The sequence below is a fragment of the Ramularia collo-cygni genome, assembly GCF_900074925.1.
Source record: "Ramularia collo-cygni strain URUG2 genome assembly, contig: RCC_scaffold08, whole genome shotgun sequence".
NCBI classification, from domain to species: domain Eukaryota; kingdom Fungi; phylum Ascomycota; class Dothideomycetes; order Mycosphaerellales; family Mycosphaerellaceae; genus Ramularia; species Ramularia collo-cygni.
Genome location: NW_019716262.1, coordinates 508,020 through 525,592, shown reverse-complemented (window position 1 = coordinate 525,592; position 17,573 = coordinate 508,020). Strand labels below are relative to the sequence as shown.

The window sequence follows — 17,573 nt, the reverse complement described above, 5'->3', positions numbered from 1 at the left end:
GAGACTTCATAATCCACTTCCCACGGATCCAACTTCTCAGCAACGCTCTCGGGGTATCTCAAATCGTCAACAAAAGCATTTTTAAGCAAACATCAAAATGCGTGGTGGAAAATTTTTCCGTGCTCCACGTCCAAGGTCCTTCTTTACTGGCTGAGCTTGGGTTTCTTATTCTCGGGCTCACCAGGAAGAGCAGGCTCTTTGGTGGGAACGTCGGGAAGGTCAGGGAGGGTGTCGGTGGTGGGTGGAGGTGGAGCGGCTTCGCTTGCTTCCTTGGTTGAAGTGATAGGGTCTGTCTGCAGTTCTTTCTGGGTGGTAGCATCAGCATCCGCGGTGGTGGTAGCATCAGCACCCGCGATGGTGGTAGCATCAGCACCCGCGATGGTGGTAGTATCAATATCCGCGGCAACATCCACGGTGGTCTTCTCCGGATTCTCCTTCGCAGCATCCTTGTCGATATTTTGCTCATCCTTGGTGGAGTCTTCCTTCTGGTCATTCACCTCCTGCGTCACAGGCGTGAAGTATTGCCTGTGATGTGTTAGCGTGCACATGGAACCATCCACGGAATCCTCCATCACTCACGGAATAAACTCCTCGTACGCTCTCTGATCCTTGTCCATGAATTGACAAAACACGATGCGATCCATCTTCTTCGCGCGCTCCTCATCCGCCTCCAGCCAGCCCTTGACGGCCTCAATCGCCGCAACACATGCCTCTTTGCTCGGATATCCATAGATTCCCGTGCTCAGCGCGCTGAAGGCGATACTCCGACATGCATTCTGCACCGCCAAATCCAAGCTCCTCGTGTAGCAGCTCTGCAGTAAAGTCGTGTGCATCCCCTCCCGTTTAGCACTGTAGTAGACGGGCCCCACAGCGTGAATGATCCTCTTACAGGGCAGCTCATACGCCGAGGTGATTTTAGCATCTCCCGTGTCGCAGCCTTCGAGAGTCTCGCATTCGTCAAAGAGGTCGGGACCGGCGGCGCGGTGGATGGCACCGTCCACCCCACCACCACCGAGGAGAGAGTTGTTGGCGGCGTTGACGATGGCGTCGATATCAAGGGTGGTGATGTCTTGGGAAATGATGGAGAGCTTGGAAGCGTAGCGTGCGGTCGCAGTGGGCGAGGGATCCGAAGCGGGTTCGAGGAAGCCTTCAGCATAGAGCTGTGCGACGGTGGGAATGGCGGATAGCGGGGTTGGCGGAGCCATGATTGCGAGTGTTGTTGGGGAATGGAGGGAATGAAATGGTGGTAGTAATTGTAGGTACTTAGGGTAGCTTGGGGTTTTAGCATGTGATGGTGGCCCCAGCGGCCGCTAGCTATTTAGACTTCCCGCGTTCCGTTCCGCTCGGCTAGTGGATGTCACTTCCATTCTTGAAGGTCAGTAGGTAGGTAGCAGAATGTACACACCCTTTGAGATACGATATCATATGGTCATTTGTTAACAAAGCCTTCTTGTTGGAGTACAACGTTGTAAATATTCAAAGTTGCGTAGATGATAAGGTAGAGCTTGTCTTGGTGAAAGAAACATGGCCGCCATGAAACGCGGGGCAATCGATTGGACGTTTCGGAATTCGGAGTTGGCGGTGGGAGGGATTTCTTAGTGAGTCAAGCTTGCTTGCTTGCTTGCTATCCAAACATCTCAGGAAGCGACACCAAAAGAACCTCATAGAGACCACCACAACCATGGCCGAAGTTCCAGAAGAACCCAAAGTATCCAAGCGGGCAGCTGAAAAAGAAGCCAAGAAAGCGGCAGCAAAGGCCAAGAAAGACGCCGCCAAAGCTGGAAATGCGGACAATGCCAGCAACTCCACCACCAAACCAGCTGCCAATGCAGGCCCCGTCGATCAATTCAAGACGGGTTGGCTAAAGGGCGTCTACAATGAGAAGCCCGTGTCGGTGGTGCAGACTCGTTTCCCACCCGAACCCAACGGATACCTGTTTGCCTCCCCATCACTCAATGGTGAAGGAAGAGTGAAGCTGATTTCTTGACTTTTCCTCCAGACACATCGGCCATGCCAAAGCCATCACCGTCAACTTTGGTTTTGCCAAGTCATACGGCGGCAAGTGCAACCTCCGCTTTGATGACACCAATCCTTCAAGTGAAGAGGAGCAGTTCTTCACAAGCATCGAGGATATGGTCCGCTGGTTGGGCTTCACTCCCGCCCGCATCACTTACTCCTCCGACGACTTTGATCAGCTGTATGAGTTGGCGGAGAAGTTGATCACACGCGACAAGGCGTACGTCTGTCACTGTTCCAAAGATGCCGTGCAAAAAGGACGGGGAGGGAAGAAGGGCGAGCTAACCCGARGCGTGTGTGCGGATTGGAGCAAGAGTGTCGAGGAGAACATGCAGGAGTTCCGCGACATGAGAGATGGCAAGTACGAACCGGGCACTGCTCATCTCCGCATGAAGCAGTATCTCGGCGTGAACCCAGCAGAATACACCATCGACAAGGAGAACGACTCGCCCGAGACCAAGAAGGAGAAGATCAAGCTCAAGTCTCTGGCTGACAATCCCGCCTTTTGGGACATCGCCGCCTATCGTGTCAAGCAATGGAAGAAGGATGAGAATCATCCCGATCAGCTCCCACCTAATCATCATCACCGAACCGGCGACAAGTGGAAGATCTATCCCACGTATGAATTCACCCATTGTCTGGTCGACGCCTTCGAGGGCATCACCCACAGTTTGTGTACGGTGGAGTTTGAGACGCTGCGACCTGCCTACAATTGGCTGCTCGAAGCTCTCGACTACAAGGTCCCAGAGAGTGAAGAAAAGGGTCCCATGCAGAGAGAGTATGGCAGACTGAACGTCGAGGGCACCATCCTTTCCAAGCGTCGCATCGCCATGCTCGTCAATGGGTGGTCCTCCAAGAAAGCAGATGCTGTCGACGACGCCGCAGATGGGATCGATAACCTCGATCTGGAGGATGCCGACGAAGGCACGGCTGCACCTTCCACCACCACCACATCAACTACCTCAAGAACCAACCCTCCCGTCGTGCGGAACTGGGATGATCCTCGTCTCTTCACCCTCGTTGCTCTCCGTCGTCGTGGCGTTCCTCCTGGCGCGCTCAAGAAGTTTGTTCTCGATCTCGGTGTCACAAAGGCAAATGCCAACACAATGACACACAACCTCGACGCCAGCATCCGAACGTACCTCGAACGTACTGTACCTCGTCTGATGCTTGTCCTCGATCCTATCAAAGTCATCTTGCAGAACTTGCCCGATGATTATCTCGAAGAGCGGGAGGTGCCATTCGATCCCAAAGATCCCGCAAAAGGAAGCCACAAAGTCCCTTTTACGAAAGTCATCTACATCGAACGCGACGACTTCCGCGAAGAGGATGATCCAGATTTCTTCCGCCTGGCTCCAGGAAAGAGCGTCGGACTCCTGAACGCCGAGCACCCCATTCGCTGCACTTCCTTCGAGAAAGATCCAACTACAGGAAAAGTGTCCACCATCGTCGCAGACTACGGCGCCGACGTCCCAGCCGGCAAGGCCCGAATCCACTGGGTGGGTGAATCCGCCAAGCATTCATCTCCCGTAAAGGCAGAATGCCGTCTGTTCAACCCACTCTTCAAATCCACCAAGCCGAATGAATTGGATTGGAAGGATGGCGGATATTATGATGACGTCAACCCCGAGAGTGAAGTTGTGTACAAGGATGCAATGGTCGAGTGTGGCTTCTTGGAGGTGCAGAATAGGGCTCCGTGGCCGAGTGTTGAGGGCGAGGCGAATGGAGAGAAGGTGGAGAAGAGCTCGGTGAGATTTCAGGGGTTGAGGACTGCCTACTTTGCGGAGGACAAGGAGAGCACCGCCGAAAAGGTGGTTCTCAATCGCATCGTCACCCTGAAGGAGGACGGAGGCAAGAAGGCTTGATGCGGAGATGGGAGGGCATTGATGAGGAGTTGGTGTGCTGTGTTCAAGATACCCGGGGAGTTGTGGGAGTGTCGTACTATACATGGACTGAAGTTGAGAGGATAAGGCAGTCTCTTCTCAAGATGGATGTCTGTTGGAGTGTATTCGCCGGCTACWTGTACTGAGGCAGTGAGGATTCTTTACGGAGGTCTTTCATGCTATCTGAGTGGACGGACGGACGAATTCAAGGCGAAAAAAATCATGCAAACGATGCCCGATACCGATACAGAGAGAATAATCAAAGAATGCATTGCATGTTCACAAACCTACTTTCCTGGCCATATCAAAGTGTGGGACCTAAGGTATTCGACGAGCACGAGGTGAGGGAGTCACCATTATGTCAAGATCAATATACCGAGCAGCWTCGCCGAATGTCTTTGAATGTCGCTTGTTGGTGGAAGTACATATGCCTCCTCATTACTTCCCCTCTTTTCCACTCATACATCTACTACTGATTTTTTACTCTGATCGCCATGTGTAGCTTCCGCTGCATGAAGATGAGCACGTTAGATCTGTTAACATCGGGCCATAAGTTGACTTCAAGACCGATCAGGGTGGAGTTTGGCACAAGTTCTAACCGCTATTCTAAAGCGAGAGTGAACTCTGCAGTGCTTTTCATTCTATGAGTTGTTGTCTGATCTGGGGCTATGGTCTGAATAGACATGATCACATCAATTTCTCGATAAAGAGCCATGATTAAAAGCTACGAAATCAACATCTCCATTCGTTCTTCCACCATGTACGACTCAAACATGCAAAACCGTAAGCCCCGTAAAAGCAGAAGTAGCCCCCTCATAAACTTTCTCCTTCAGCGCAGGTTTATCAGGATTACATTTGAAAATTCGACCCGCCATATCCGCTACCCAAATCACATTTTTGTTCGAATCGTATTTTAGACCTGTAAAAAAATCAGTCATAATGATACCCAATAAAATCGCTGCGAGGGAAAGGGGGGGGGGGTTCTGCGTACCAATTCCCTCTCCAAGCCCCTGAGCGAGAATCTGTCTTCCTAATTTCTTCTCCGCGGGGGGGATTTCTCCGATTAAAGTCTTCTTGTTTAGGGTGTTACCTTTTTTTAATCAAGCGGTCAGTACTTGTCTTGTTCCGGACCCCATGCATGAGAAGAAGAATGAAAAATACTCACCAAGCGGTAACTCCCCCCTATCAGACCAAAAAAGCACATCCTCACTCTCATTCAATTCCAAATCAATAGGTTCCGSCAACCCCCCAATAACAAGTTCCACATCCCTCCTATTCCTCGCATCCTCCCCTTTCGGAAAATCAATATTCGCAGAAAAAATCCTTCCTAAACTTCCTTTTGAAGGCCCCTTTTGCGTCCAATAGAATTTTCCATTTTTAGGCGACACGGCGATTCCTACACACCAATTTCTTTGATCGTGAATTTTTTCAGTGTCTTTTTGAAAGTCGGCGACTTGGAAGATGGTTTCGTGGGCAGTGCCGTCGAGGTTGACGCGCATTACGCGCATGCCTTCGCGGTCGCTGAAGTAGAGTTTTGAGGAGGTTGAGTCGATGATGCATTGTTTCGGGGTGTGGACTGCTCCGGGGGGGATTATTATTTGGATGTCGCTGCCGTCGAGGTTGGCGGAGTGGACGGAGCCTTTTGAGGGTATATATATGTTAGAGAGAGAGAGAGGTCTGGGGGGTGGCGATTTGGGGGTTGTTCATCATACCGTCGTTCATGGAAGGATTGCCCATGTCTGTCCAGAAGATACGGTTGAGTTTCTTGGAAATGTCGATGCCGTCGGGCATATATCTATTTCAAGTAAATCAGTATCGATGATCTCGGGACGGAGAGTCTTCAGAAACGTTACCCCTTTCCGATAATCTCGGTCGGTTTACCGCCCTCGTCGACATTCAAGCTTAGAATCTGACCACGATGCATGACCTGCTCGAAATCCATCTCCTCATTCAACTTCTCCGCGACTCCCAAATTCAGAAAGAAAAGTTTCGTCTGCTCGCCCTTGGAAGGAACATCATAAAGACCTCCCTTATCGCTCTTCTTGCCAAGTTTTCCGGGTTCAATATACTGCCTATGCAACCAATCGACATGATCTCTGGAGATATTCCGCTCTTTGATGTAGTGTTCCTCGATATTCTCCACGGTATCCAAGCCGACTTGATCCATCATATGACAAGGTCCATCGCGAGCACTATATTGTTCTTTGAAAACTCGGTCGATTTCTGAAGGGGTGGAGACGCCTTCTTGAAGGACTTTGAGAGTCTCACGTTTGATGGCCGCCCAGATGCGGTTGAAGACGAAGCCGGTGGATTCTTTGAGTGCGACGATGGGGTGGAGTCCTGCTTCTTGGTGGCGCTCTTTGAGAAAGTCGATTAGTTCGGGGGTTGTGTGGCCATCGGTCATTAGTTCGACGATGAGAGCTTCTGGTGGCATCATGTAGTCTAGATTCATGCGTTAGTCGTCGCTATCTCATCATCCAGATCATAACATACGAGTGTTCCTAAATTACTTGTCAGCTGACCAAACTAGATCAACATCACCGACTTGAAAACTCACAAAACACGAGTCTTGGTCTCATCTCGCAATTTCCCAATAAGCTCCCCAGATTTGTACGAAGAAGAATTACTGGCCAGAATACAATCCTTTGGCGCATACTTCTCCAGCTCAACAAACGTATCTTCCTTCAACTCCAATTTCTCAGGAACAGCCTCGAAAACCAGCCATGACTCCTTCACAGCAGCAGCGAGGTCCTCGGTACCCTCCGCGCGACCAGGAGTAGTACGCTCTGTCAATGCCGAGAAGGCTCCCATGTCGGATTTGATGTAGGCTAGAGCATCATTTCTGGATTTTTCCGAGGGATCTCTGATGATGACATGGTAGCCTGCTGCGACCCAACATGCGGCTGAAGGAACACGCTTGTATGTAAGCCGTTTTGTAGATATCATTAGATGGAGGTTGGGCGAGCCATACCGATACGTCTGCCTAGGACTCCACCGCCTAGAACCGTGACTGGTCTCTTTTCATAATCTCTGGGAGGTTGCCAAGAAGACATGATGATGGTCAAGATATATAAGGTAGGATGTGAGCGAGCGTTTCTGATGAGGAAGCTGAAGGAGATGGCAATAGAAGTGGACAAGCAAGAACAGGCGTATGAAGTAAGACAACAGCTATATGCAAGAAGACCTACTGAAACTTCCGCMCGTAAGGCAAACCAAACTTCCCACGCTCAAGGTCAGCTCCAAAGGAGTAACGTTAAACAGCAGGCTAGAATCATCGTGATGAATTTTCCAATGATGACGATGGCGTCGAGCCATATTGTTTCTAGAAGCTTATATTCCGGGTTCCAACGCACGCACGTACGTAGTGTAGTCGGTAGGAGTATGCCGGCGAAGGCGTTTACAAAAGCTTTCTCGTGGCTTTTGCCTTTCCCATCCTCATGTCGGGATGGCGTCAGTGACGGAAAGAAGGCGTGGGAGTTACCCAAAAAGAAGAAGGTACGTACTAGGTACAAAGGTAAAGAAAGGTAAAGTCAGCCGTCAGCCACACACAGCAAACTCTGCAAGCTCCGGAAGAGGGCGGATTTTCCGGGATGATCCGGGTTGGAACCATGGCAGCGATCATCATGGAGAGTCTATACTAACAACAACATTTTGTTGTCATGTGAAAATTATTACATTTGTTGGGATAAGGATGAGTCCGAATGTAGTCTCATCTCCGGAGGCGTGGTTGAAGGGCATGCATGATGGTGATTTGGAATTATTGGATGCTGCTTTTCACGGAGGGAGTTCCAGCAGCAGAKACCGGGGGCTCATGGGCTAGAGGATCAATTCTGGCTCATTTGAGTGAGACACGCGCCGTCTTTGCCTTTTCGTCGAAGAAAGACTACTGTGGAGAGGGTCGGAGTTGTCTGTGGAGGTATCATTGCATATCAACTTGATGGGCTCCAAAGTATACATACATACACCTCTCGATACTCACAGAAAGGACAACAGAACATTGATGGGTGGTGTYGATGTCAAGATATACGCCGCATTAAATACCGATTGACTCTCTATAAAGACCACCAAATCACACCCCTCAAGACTGAAAGCTATCACTCCTACTAGGTCTCTCACTCCGCTTCGTCGTGCGAACATAAAGGTTCACAGGACGAATAAGCTGAAAAAACGGATCATACTCGACAGCAGTCTCCCCTTCTTTATGCCACTGATACCTCCAAATCAATTTCGGGAGGAAAATCTTCATCTCCTGCAAAGCGAAATTGAAACCTATGCACATTCTAGGACCCGTTGCGAAGGGAATGTAGGCGGCTTTGGGGAGATTTTTGACTTGGTCCGTTGACCAGCGATCGGGGTCGAACTTGGCCRGGTTTTCCCAGTATTGGGCGTTGTTGTGGATGTGGTGGATGGCGCCTTTGAAAGTGGTTAGATTTTGAGAATGTTCTGTCTGTGATTAGGTATGGGGGCATTGGACGGACTCACCGATGATGACACTTCCTTTTTTGATCTTGTAGCCACCGGGAAGGATGAGATCTACTTTTGCTGTTCGACCTGGTTGATATGAAGGGTTGTGGAGACGTTGCATCTCTTTGATGTAGTTGTCTTGGAAAGTAAGCTTCTCGATCAATTCGGGAGTCACTTCTGTATCGTCGGAGAAGTCGTTGTCGACGAGCTCCTGCAGAAGCCGTTCCTGCACTAACAAGCGAGGGTAAAAGAGTTAGCGGTGTTTTAGAAAAGGATCTCAGGTCGTCTCCTAGCAGTCCACAGACGCGCAGAGGTATCGTTGTTGGAGTATCTTTCAACCCTTTTGCCATTCAGTGTACTTACTGCCTGGATATGAAACGAGGCCGTAGAGGAGCCATGAGAGAAGAGTCGATGTAGTCACGAATCCAGCACCTGCAGCCACGATGACAGCGCTGACAAGGTTCTCCTTTGGTAATTTGTTTCCCTGACCATCAGTTGCACGGTTGAGATAATCAATGACATTCGCTGCCTTGAGTGCCGCTTCTTGGAGCTCGAGGTCCTCGGAACCAGAGGAAGCTGCGGCCTCGATGGAYTTCTCAATCTGCTTTCGCTGGTAGGATTGAAGATCTCTGAGCTTTTTGGGGTCGCCAAAAGGTAGGTTGGCGTACCAATCTCCGTGAGTGGCGATTTTCTTGTTCAAAGACAGACTCAAAGCAATAGCCTGTACCATCTCGTGCATTGGGGCATCGACAGACTCGAATTGTTTAAACTCCATGCCCATGACCAGTTTTCCAATGGCCTCGGAACCGAGTTTGAGCATGTACTGGTATGCATTCCAAGCTTCGCCGGTTTCTTCCAGCTGGTCGAAGATGGGAATGGCAGAGTTGATAGTTGCATTCATCGTAGGCGCATAGTGACGAACAGCCTTTGGTCCGAGGGCAGGAGGCATGAATTTGTGGACGATCTTCCAAGAGGGACTGCTGGTGTCCGCAAGGAAGACACCTGCTTCCTGATCCTTGATGGGGTAGAGAGGGTGGTTTGAGTTGATGTCTTTGGTGAAAAAGTCTGTTTCAGCAAAGACTATCTCCGCAAGCTTGGGATCGTTGATCTGATAGCTTGTTCGTCCCATGTTGCTCTCCTGGAAGATGGGTCCATATCGATCGAAAAGACGTTGATGATTTCCAAGGTGGTCGGGAAAGACTTCAAAGTAGTTTCCAAAGAAGGGAAGCCCATCAGCTGTGCGGAAGGTCAGTCCGTGATGCATCATTTTTTGATTTGATGATTCAAACACTCACCACCGGGAACTTCTCGCACCGAATGGCCATCAATGGTGATGCCAACTGGTACATCTGCCTCCTTCACCGCATCAAAGTCGGGCAATTGTTCCCCATCAGCCTGGAACGCAATTCCAGTTTGATCAGCGATAGCAAAGTTGCCGGCGATGACCAACTTCAACGAATCGAAATCCGTAGCGGAGGAGATGTCAACATCAATTGCAGTAGAGGGCTCTTCGCCGGCTAGGAAGAATGACTTGGACATTGCAGAGATGTATGAATGAGCTGCTCAGAGGAGAATTTCAATGTCAACTTCTGAAGGGAACGACAATGGCCATTATACGTGTAGGCTCTCACCCTAAGCAATGTGGCACATGCTGCTGCAGGCGACTCTCGCAGTTCGGTAACCTCATGTCATCCTTGAGCTTAAAACGCAGGGGCCAAGTCGGAGGTGATTGACGTTGAGGCGCCGTGCAAATACATGCTGTAGACCTAACACTGATTGGGGAGGTTCCGAAGGACTGGAAGCTGCAGGTTGTACGGATCGAGCTTCTGCTTTGAGTGTCAGCCGCGTCGGAGCAGATATGTGGAGTGAAAAAGTAAGACTGTACGTCCGTAGAGACTTAGAGAGCTTAAGCATTTGTGTTGATCGCAGCCAAGAAAAGCCTTCTCAAGACTTTCTCTGTATGGGCTGGTTCGGTCTGGCCCGCGGGATGATGCAGTTGGCTGCGTCGAATCCTTTGCTTGTGATTACGCCCGTAGAGTTCGAGGCAGGCTGAGGAACAAAGTCAATGCAATAGCGCCACTAGCCTCCCCGATCGGCGCCGCGTGCAGCGAGAAACCGATGGCGAAAATCATGGTAYTGATGTCAATGTTGTGCTCCAATCTGCCATAAACGACATACAGTCTCTTGGAAGAAATCCATTCCTTTGGAACATTCAGTCCGCTTCATTTCTACTCGCCAAGTCGTTCTGACATTCTATCAGGCCGAGCATTCCAGATGGCTCCATCACCAGAGAAGAAGGAACTGAAGGCAAACTGGAAGACTGAAGTAGAGGTCCCGACTTTGAGCCTCGCAGATGTTGCAAAGCACAACACCAAGAGCGACCTGTGGATCGTTATTCACGGCAAAGGTGAGTGACGCCTTGGCAACTCCTCAATAAGAACCAATCCCTAAGCATTGAAAATTAGCATATGATGTAACAGAGTATGTGAGGGACCATCCTGGAGGTCCAGACACTCTCATCGAAGTGGCTGGCCAAGACGCAACGAGTGCATACGAAGACGTCGGCCACTCGGAGGATGCAAGAGAAATCATGCATCCGTTCTTGGTTGGGGTTGTAAAGGATGCCAAGTCAGACTCCGCCAACAAAAAGCAAGAAGTTCACGTCGTTCGCCGTGGCGCCAGCAAGAATGAATCTCCAAAGAGTAGCCTGCTCACACCGCGGAACGAAGCGGCCATCTTCGCTGTGGGTACTGTGGCTGCCGTATGGAYTGCTCGACATGCCAACTTTGGCAACTTTCCATCGAACCCATTCCGATCCATCTTTGGGACTGGACACATCCAAGGCGGATTTACCTCTGGTTTCCTCCTTGCTAGCATCACCTGTGCGGCTGTTGGGTTCATGGGATTCCGGTACTTCAACAACGAGACCGCCAGACGCTTCGGTGGTGATTTCACATCGTATCCTGCTCACATGCCCGCCTCCAAGACGGTCGTCTCGACGAACCGACCCGCTGGAGTGCTGAAGTCGCAGGACTATCAGACCTTTAAGCTCACGCAGAAGGTGGAGCTAGCAAAGGACATTTACAGATTTGTGTTCGCCCTTCCTCATCCCAGCTCGGTCTTGGGACTGCCCATTGGCCAGCACGTTGCAATTCGCGGATCGTATGACGATGATGAAGGACACCAGACGGTCTCGCGAAGCTACACTCCCGTGTCGAACAACTCTGATCTCGGCCGGCTCGAACTGGTGATTCGATGCTATCCCGATGGCAAGCTCACCGGCAATTACCTGGTCAATCTCAAACCTGGCGATGATGTTGAGTTCCGCGGTCCCAAGGGAGCCATGCGTTACCGCAAGGGGATGAGCAAGAAGATTGGCATGGTAGCTGGAGGCACAGGAATCACCCCCATGTACCAGCTGATCCGGTCCATTTGCGAGGATAAGACGGACAAGACCGAGGTTTCCTTGATATATGCCAACCGCAGCGAAGCCGACATTCTGTTGCGAAAACAGCTGGATCGATTCGCGGAGCAAAACTCCAATTTCAAGGTTTACTACATGATTGATGAAGCTTCACAGGGCTGGCAGGGCGGCGTGGGACACGTTAACAAGGACGTCCTCAACGAGAGGATGCCAGAAGTGGCCTCCGATACCAAGATTTTGTTGTGTGGTMCTCCAGGTCTGGTCAATGCTACCAAGAAAAATTTGGGAGAGTTGGGATTCGAGGAGCCCGGCGCTGTGGCCAAGATGAGCGATCAGATCTTTTGCTTCTAGTGGACATGATGTCACAGTATAGCGTGTTTTGATTCTGATATAATAATGGGAGAAGGAGGGAGTGGCCAGACCGCGAGAAGATAGATTCTGTGTCAGGGAAAAGCCTGATTTGTTTCAAGATTTGTAATTGAACATGCCGTGAATCAAGATTTGACGCTCTCTTCGACTCATGCCATCAATTTTCAATCAAATGCCGACTGGCCGAATGCTGGGATCTAAAAAATAGGGTGCCGTCCATCGAATACCTAACTTCTACTGGCATCTTCGTTCCTGCTGCACACACTTCATGCCTACATAGTCATTTTTCAATCAATACTTCAAAGGTGACTGATTGATCTCCAACATCCAAAATGCCGGACTTTTCATCCAAAGCATACTGGGACGAACGGTTTACCAAGGACAACAAGCCATTTGACTGGCTGGTACCGGCTGCAGCTCTTCGGGATGTCACAGCCGATGTTTGGGACACGGAAGATCTACCCAAATGCGAGATTCTGCATATAGGCTGTGGAACATCCGACGCATCCGTGCTGCGTGGACTGGTGGAAACTCCCCAACAGATTTTGAATCTGGACTACTCGGACGCTGCTGTACAAGCCGCCTCGGAACGCGAACAAGAATTGCTCATCATGGAAGAACAGACGTCCGATTTGTTGGAAAGCGAAACATCACCCGATGATGAACAACGATCGATTCCCTTGCAAAGCATGCGCTGGTCTTGTCTGGATCTCCTCTCTCTCGACTCAACTCTGTCCCTACTGGAACGCCAACGAGCGGAATGTGGAAAATTGTTCGACCTCGTCCTGGACAAGAGCACAAGTGACAGTATCGCAAGCGGTCGTCATGTATCCTTGAATGTTCCTTACCCCCTCTCAATCAACGGCTGGACACGAAGAATTCTTCGCGGAGGTCTCCATGCCCCTGTAGAAGTCCATCCTTTACACGTCCTCGCTCTGCATTTGGCAGCTCTGACTAGACCCGGAAGTGGGAGATGGGTCGTGATCAGTTACTCGGAAGACAGGTTCCCGTTCTTGCCGCCCTTTCCACACTCTGCTTCCACAGGTCTGCTGGGCGATGATGTCATCCAAAAGGGCTTCACACATCCGCATCAGTTGTGGAAGTTGGAGAAGAAGGAGAAGCTGGATCTYGATGCTAGACGTGATGAGACCTTGGCCCAACGGAGAAAACGATTGTCCATGGGAATCGTATATCGGCCACAGCCAATCCATTGGCTGTATGTCCTTCGCAGAACTCAAGCCATCATCACGGATTGACGGATTCTTACCACTTGTTCTTGCTTGAATACACACGAGATATGATGATAGCTTGCGAGCTGCCGGGATGAATGATCTGGCCATGCAATGCGCCTGATATTCCGGCGACCGCGGTCAAAGTTTGAAGCATTCCAACCTAAAAAGATCAATATCGATATGAAAAAGTCCTGGAGGATGTCGTGGATAGTGGATGAGACCGCTTCCCGATTTTACGGTCACTCAGAACTACATCCCATCACTGCCATATTTGAATAGGATAGATGTTCAACGGCCTGAATCGGATCTCCGGATGATGGCGGCTGATATGCCTCTTGGGGTATCACGCAGGTTGCAAGGCAAACAAACAGATTGTTCAATGGCTTACAGCTGAACTATCTCTGGTCTTTTGTGTCAAGTTCAACGAAGTAATGGCCTATTCAGGTGCTAGCAGGTCCTCTTTGGTTCGATGCATGAGCCATTGAAGCGAGTTTCTTGGTCACGGAATAAAAGGCAGAAACCGTATGACGAACAAGTAACGCGATGGGCAATGATTTGATCTGATACTTCTACGAAGCGCATGGAAGAAGGTGATGCAGACCGGCGTCGTCTTCCAAAGGCCAGTTCTATGTGAATCKCGATTCTATTCCTTCCGTTCGTTGGAACATCAACCACATTCGATGCCCATCTTTTGCAACCAACGCGTCGGGGCGTCAGACGCGAACAAGAGCTCTCCACTCTCCGCACTTCTCGAGATCAAGTCAATACCTCGATCGAACATGTCTTGCTCATATTCTCTCACGGCTTGGTCGAGATTTCCCAATCCATATTCGCGGATCTTCCTCGCAAGCTGTGCACTATCTTGTAATGCGCAATTGACACCTTCCCCCTCAAAGGGAGTCCTGTCGAATCTGTTAGCGACGGAAAGTATATCATCTCATACCAATACCAACAAACGTACGTTACATGCGCAGCATCGCCAATCAAAGTCACACCTGGTACGGACTCCCAAGAAAGGGACTCGGTGGGCATAGCATAGAGAGGCCAAGCTCGAAAGTCGTCATCGCTATTTACGATAACATTGGTCTCCATCTCTGGCCAACCAGCACATAATTCCTGCATCATAGTTCGACGGGCTGATAAGGGGTGGGTGTCACTCCAGTCTTCCGGAAGTCGAAGACCTAATCCGACATGGTAGCTTCCATCGCTTAGGAACATGGCACTCAACTGCTGGCAATTTCCAAAAGCCATGTAATTGCCACGACCGGCGAGTTTGACTGCTGAGCTGTAATGTGGATTGTCTGGTCGCATGTGYGAGGTGATGTAGTGGAAACCGGAGTACTCTGGTTTCGCTGAGGTGACCTAATTCATTCACTTTCAGAAGAAGTATTAATTGGGCATCCATGATCCACATACCAGACTTTTTCGCTTTCGACCACGCCCCATCCGCTCCTACGACTAGTTTGAAGGAACTCTGGAAACTGCCGTCTGCGAAATGCACAGCCATGGATCCATTGGCTTCCTTCACGATTTCCTCAACACGCATGCCCCATTTAATCTTCTCAGCCGGAACAGACTCGAGGATCAAAGCACGAAGATCCTTTCGATCCATCTCTGGTCGATCAACGTTTCCGTCCGCGCCGAATTCCGCAAGGACTTTCCCCTCATAGTTTGCAAATTTTGAAGAGGCATCGTAGCGTGCCAACTTTTTGAACTTTTCGAGGAGTCCAGCTTCTTGGAGAGCGAGTTGTCCGGAATTGGAATGGATGTCCAGCGTTCCTCCTGATCCTGTGGAGTTTTCTGATGAGGCGTCTCTTTCGAAGATGATATAGTCGATACTGGCGACTTCTAAAAGACGAGCGAGTAATAGTCCGCTTGGGCCGGCTCCGAGAATGGCGATTGGTGGTGTCATGGTGAAGAGTGATTGCGGAAGTGGTCCTCATAATATGAAGCATTCAGGATGATCGAGTTTCCTGCTTATAGATATATCTTGTTTGTATGCGAACGCCTCGGAAGTTAAGGACGGCTGTAAACTCCGAGCTGGGCCCCCCGAACTTGGTTTAAATTCCGAGTCTTCTTCTCGCACTTTTATCCATCTTCCGAACACCTCGACGATGGCGGAAACCTCCGCGAAATACTCTGTATGTGGAATAGCATCACGGCAGCATAGGTGGAGTAAAGATTGACGACATTCACAGTGCGACAAGTGCCGCTTGCGCAAGGTATCTATCATCATGACGCTCAAAGTCGAACGAAGTTACATTGTACTGATCTCACAGCAGGTGTCCTGTTCCCGCGATACACCAAAGTGCAAGCGTTGCGTAGCTGAGCGCGTCTTGTGCAACTACTCACGTTCTGGAGTCATTCGCCGGAAGAAGAAGACCAAACGTTCCCCGGACCAACACCCCGAGGAATCGCGAAAGGTGAGCATAGATCAAGACGGGTCTGGATGTAGCTTGCCGCCCTCTCTTCTGGCCAACGATATTGAAGCTACTCGCGATCGCTTGCGAGATCTTGGTGCTCAGCAAGATTCTCTGGGAGCTCTCTCCGGACTATCGGAAGCATACACCGCGATCTGGCATACTGGGTTCGAAATCACAAGCAACAGTGGCGAGTTCTTCCTGATGGAGGATTGTGCGTCTTCATGGTGTCAGAGTAAGTCATCAATGTATATTCATCTCGAAATCCTCCTGTAACAATCCAGCAGCCTTTGTGAGCACACTGGAAAGAGGCCGTCCACTCTTCACCGCCCCACCGCCAGACGTCTTGCATTTCCTAGAAACATCCCAGCCACAATGTATACAGAACCGAGCATGGCTAGTAATGTACTACAGCATAATCCTCAGCATGGTATCTTCGACAGACCCATCCAACAATACCATCAAGACGAAACTGCGAGCCAACCTCTGGCTGGCATTGAACGACATCAGATTACTTCTCGAACCCAGCGAAAAGAATCTTCAAGCTTTGACATTACTCGCCAGTCACGTGGAAGAATTCACCACACCCTCGCTGTGCTGGATGCTCATCACCAATGCCTGCCGAATGCTGCAAGCTCTCGGAGTCAATCATCGTCGTTTGGATTCCCAGACGCGGGAACGGCGAATCATGATGTTCTGGCATTTGAACATGATTGATAAAGGTCTCGCRTTAAGTCTGGGGAGACCTCCAACTTTTCACAGAGCCATGGCTAGAGAAGTGCCTCTGCCGACTTTGGAGCAACTTTTACCTTTTCAACCGCATCGGAGTGCATCTACTAGCATCCCATCGATCTTTGGAGCGCATCWGCTACATCAGATTTTCCAGTCCACGCGGGTTCAAGCTGATATCTGGCATTGCTTATATGAAGATACTGACCTCAGCGACTGTAGCGTTGCGCTGGTTTGTGAGGATCTGGATGCTTGGTATTTACAAGCGAGCAATATCCTCGAAGCAGCGGCTTTGGTTGAGAGGCCTTTTCTGGATATCAAAGGCGCGGCTTCGGTGGATTTAGGTATTCGGACCGTGACTTTCTCCTATCATTATTTGCGTGTTGTGTTGACGAAGTCGAGTAGTGAGATGAAGAGGCAGTGCATTGAATCTTCGAGGAAAATGCTTCATCTTCTGGATGACATGGTATCAGATTCCGAGGAGCCTTTTAATGGGATTATCTGGCAGTTGGTTTGTCGACCATTTACACCGTTTTTGACATTATTCGGGGAGATTCTGGCTGGCGATGTTGGCGAGATGATGATGCATGAGAGGGAATTATCACTTGAAGCGATGGAGAGACTTCCGGTGTTTCTGAATAAAATGGCACTGCGTAATTCGTTGGCGGCGAAGTTGGAGCGAGTTGCTGTGACTTTTATCCAGCATGCAAGGTTTTTGGTTCGATTTTGTGGTGAGGTCGTCGTACGAAATGCTCGACAGGGGATTCACTGACGTTTTTGATAGAGTCATTTGATGGGGCTGCGTTTCCTCCTTCAATGCCAGCCCGTCTGTTGGACGGGAATTGGCCAAGTGTGGGCAGCATGCTACATTGGGATGCGCTCTTCGATCAGGCTGCTGCTCCTGCTTCCATCCATGACGCTCACAATACCGCGATGATTGACCTTGAAGAATGGACGACCACTTTCTTCGAAGATACCGTCTTTGATTGGATTGGATTTGAAAGTCAAGCTTGATATGTCCATTCTTCTCCCTCAA

The 17,573-nt window shown here is 50.0% G+C and overlaps 8 protein-coding genes; 4 read left to right on the top strand and 4 right to left on the bottom strand.

Annotated features, from left to right (window-relative positions):
• Nucleotides 1-143: 143 nt before the first annotated feature.
• On the bottom strand, nt 144-1,205 carry RCC_05733 (related to hismacro and SEC14 domain-containing proteins; the record flags this gene model as incomplete). XM_023770999.1 has 2 exons in its annotated part: nt 144-525; nt 580-1,205. The coding sequence occupies 2 exons, from the start codon at nt 1,203-1,205 to the stop codon at nt 144-146; spliced, it is 1,008 nt and encodes a 335-aa protein (XP_023626767.1).
• Nucleotides 1,206-1,681: 476 nt separating this feature from the next.
• On the top strand, nt 1,682-3,881 carry RCC_05732 (related to glutamine-tRNA ligase; the record flags this gene model as incomplete). XM_023770998.1 has 2 exons in its annotated part: nt 1,682-1,935; nt 2,000-3,881. The coding sequence occupies 2 exons, from the start codon at nt 1,682-1,684 to the stop codon at nt 3,879-3,881; spliced, it is 2,136 nt and encodes a 711-aa protein (XP_023626766.1).
• Nucleotides 3,882-4,666: 785 nt separating this feature from the next.
• Nucleotides 4,667-6,952, bottom strand: RCC_05731 (related to short chain 3-hydroxyacyl-CoA dehydrogenase; the record flags this gene model as incomplete). XM_023770997.1 has 8 exons in its annotated part: nt 4,667-4,818; nt 4,891-4,989; nt 5,065-5,538; nt 5,612-5,694; nt 5,753-6,341; nt 6,393-6,400; nt 6,457-6,802; nt 6,871-6,952. 8 exons carry the CDS (start codon nt 6,950-6,952, stop codon nt 4,667-4,669), a joined length of 1,833 nt encoding a protein of 610 aa, XP_023626765.1.
• A 1,025-nt stretch (nt 6,953-7,977) lies between these two features.
• Nucleotides 7,978-9,902, bottom strand: RCC_05730 (probable cytochrome P450 monooxygenase; the record flags this gene model as incomplete). XM_023770996.1 has 4 exons in its annotated part: nt 7,978-8,312; nt 8,382-8,594; nt 8,727-9,599; nt 9,659-9,902. The coding sequence occupies 4 exons, from the start codon at nt 9,900-9,902 to the stop codon at nt 7,978-7,980; spliced, it is 1,665 nt and encodes a 554-aa protein (XP_023626764.1).
• A 735-nt stretch (nt 9,903-10,637) lies between these two features.
• Nucleotides 10,638-12,138, top strand: RCC_05729 (related to cytochrome b5 reductase; the record flags this gene model as incomplete). XM_023770995.1 has 2 exons in its annotated part: nt 10,638-10,770; nt 10,844-12,138. 2 exons carry the CDS (start codon nt 10,638-10,640, stop codon nt 12,136-12,138), a joined length of 1,428 nt encoding a protein of 475 aa, XP_023626763.1.
• Nucleotides 12,139-12,488: 350 nt separating this feature from the next.
• On the top strand, nt 12,489-13,412 carry RCC_05728 (uncharacterized protein; the record flags this gene model as incomplete). Its single annotated transcript, XM_023770994.1, has 1 exon — nt 12,489-13,412. The coding sequence occupies one exon, from the start codon at nt 12,489-12,491 to the stop codon at nt 13,410-13,412; it is 924 nt and encodes a 307-aa protein (XP_023626762.1).
• A 643-nt stretch (nt 13,413-14,055) lies between these two features.
• On the bottom strand, nt 14,056-15,300 carry RCC_05727 (related to tetracycline resistance protein from transposon Tn4351/Tn4400; the record flags this gene model as incomplete). XM_023770993.1 has 3 exons in its annotated part: nt 14,056-14,290; nt 14,350-14,749; nt 14,805-15,300. The coding sequence occupies 3 exons, from the start codon at nt 15,298-15,300 to the stop codon at nt 14,056-14,058; spliced, it is 1,131 nt and encodes a 376-aa protein (XP_023626761.1).
• A 202-nt stretch (nt 15,301-15,502) lies between these two features.
• RCC_05726 (uncharacterized protein) lies at nt 15,503-17,551 on the top strand (the record flags this gene model as incomplete). XM_023770992.1 has 5 exons in its annotated part: nt 15,503-15,529; nt 15,587-15,610; nt 15,671-16,043; nt 16,096-17,268; nt 17,322-17,551. The coding sequence occupies 5 exons, from the start codon at nt 15,503-15,505 to the stop codon at nt 17,549-17,551; spliced, it is 1,827 nt and encodes a 608-aa protein (XP_023626760.1).
• Nucleotides 17,552-17,573: the final 22 nt, after the last annotated feature.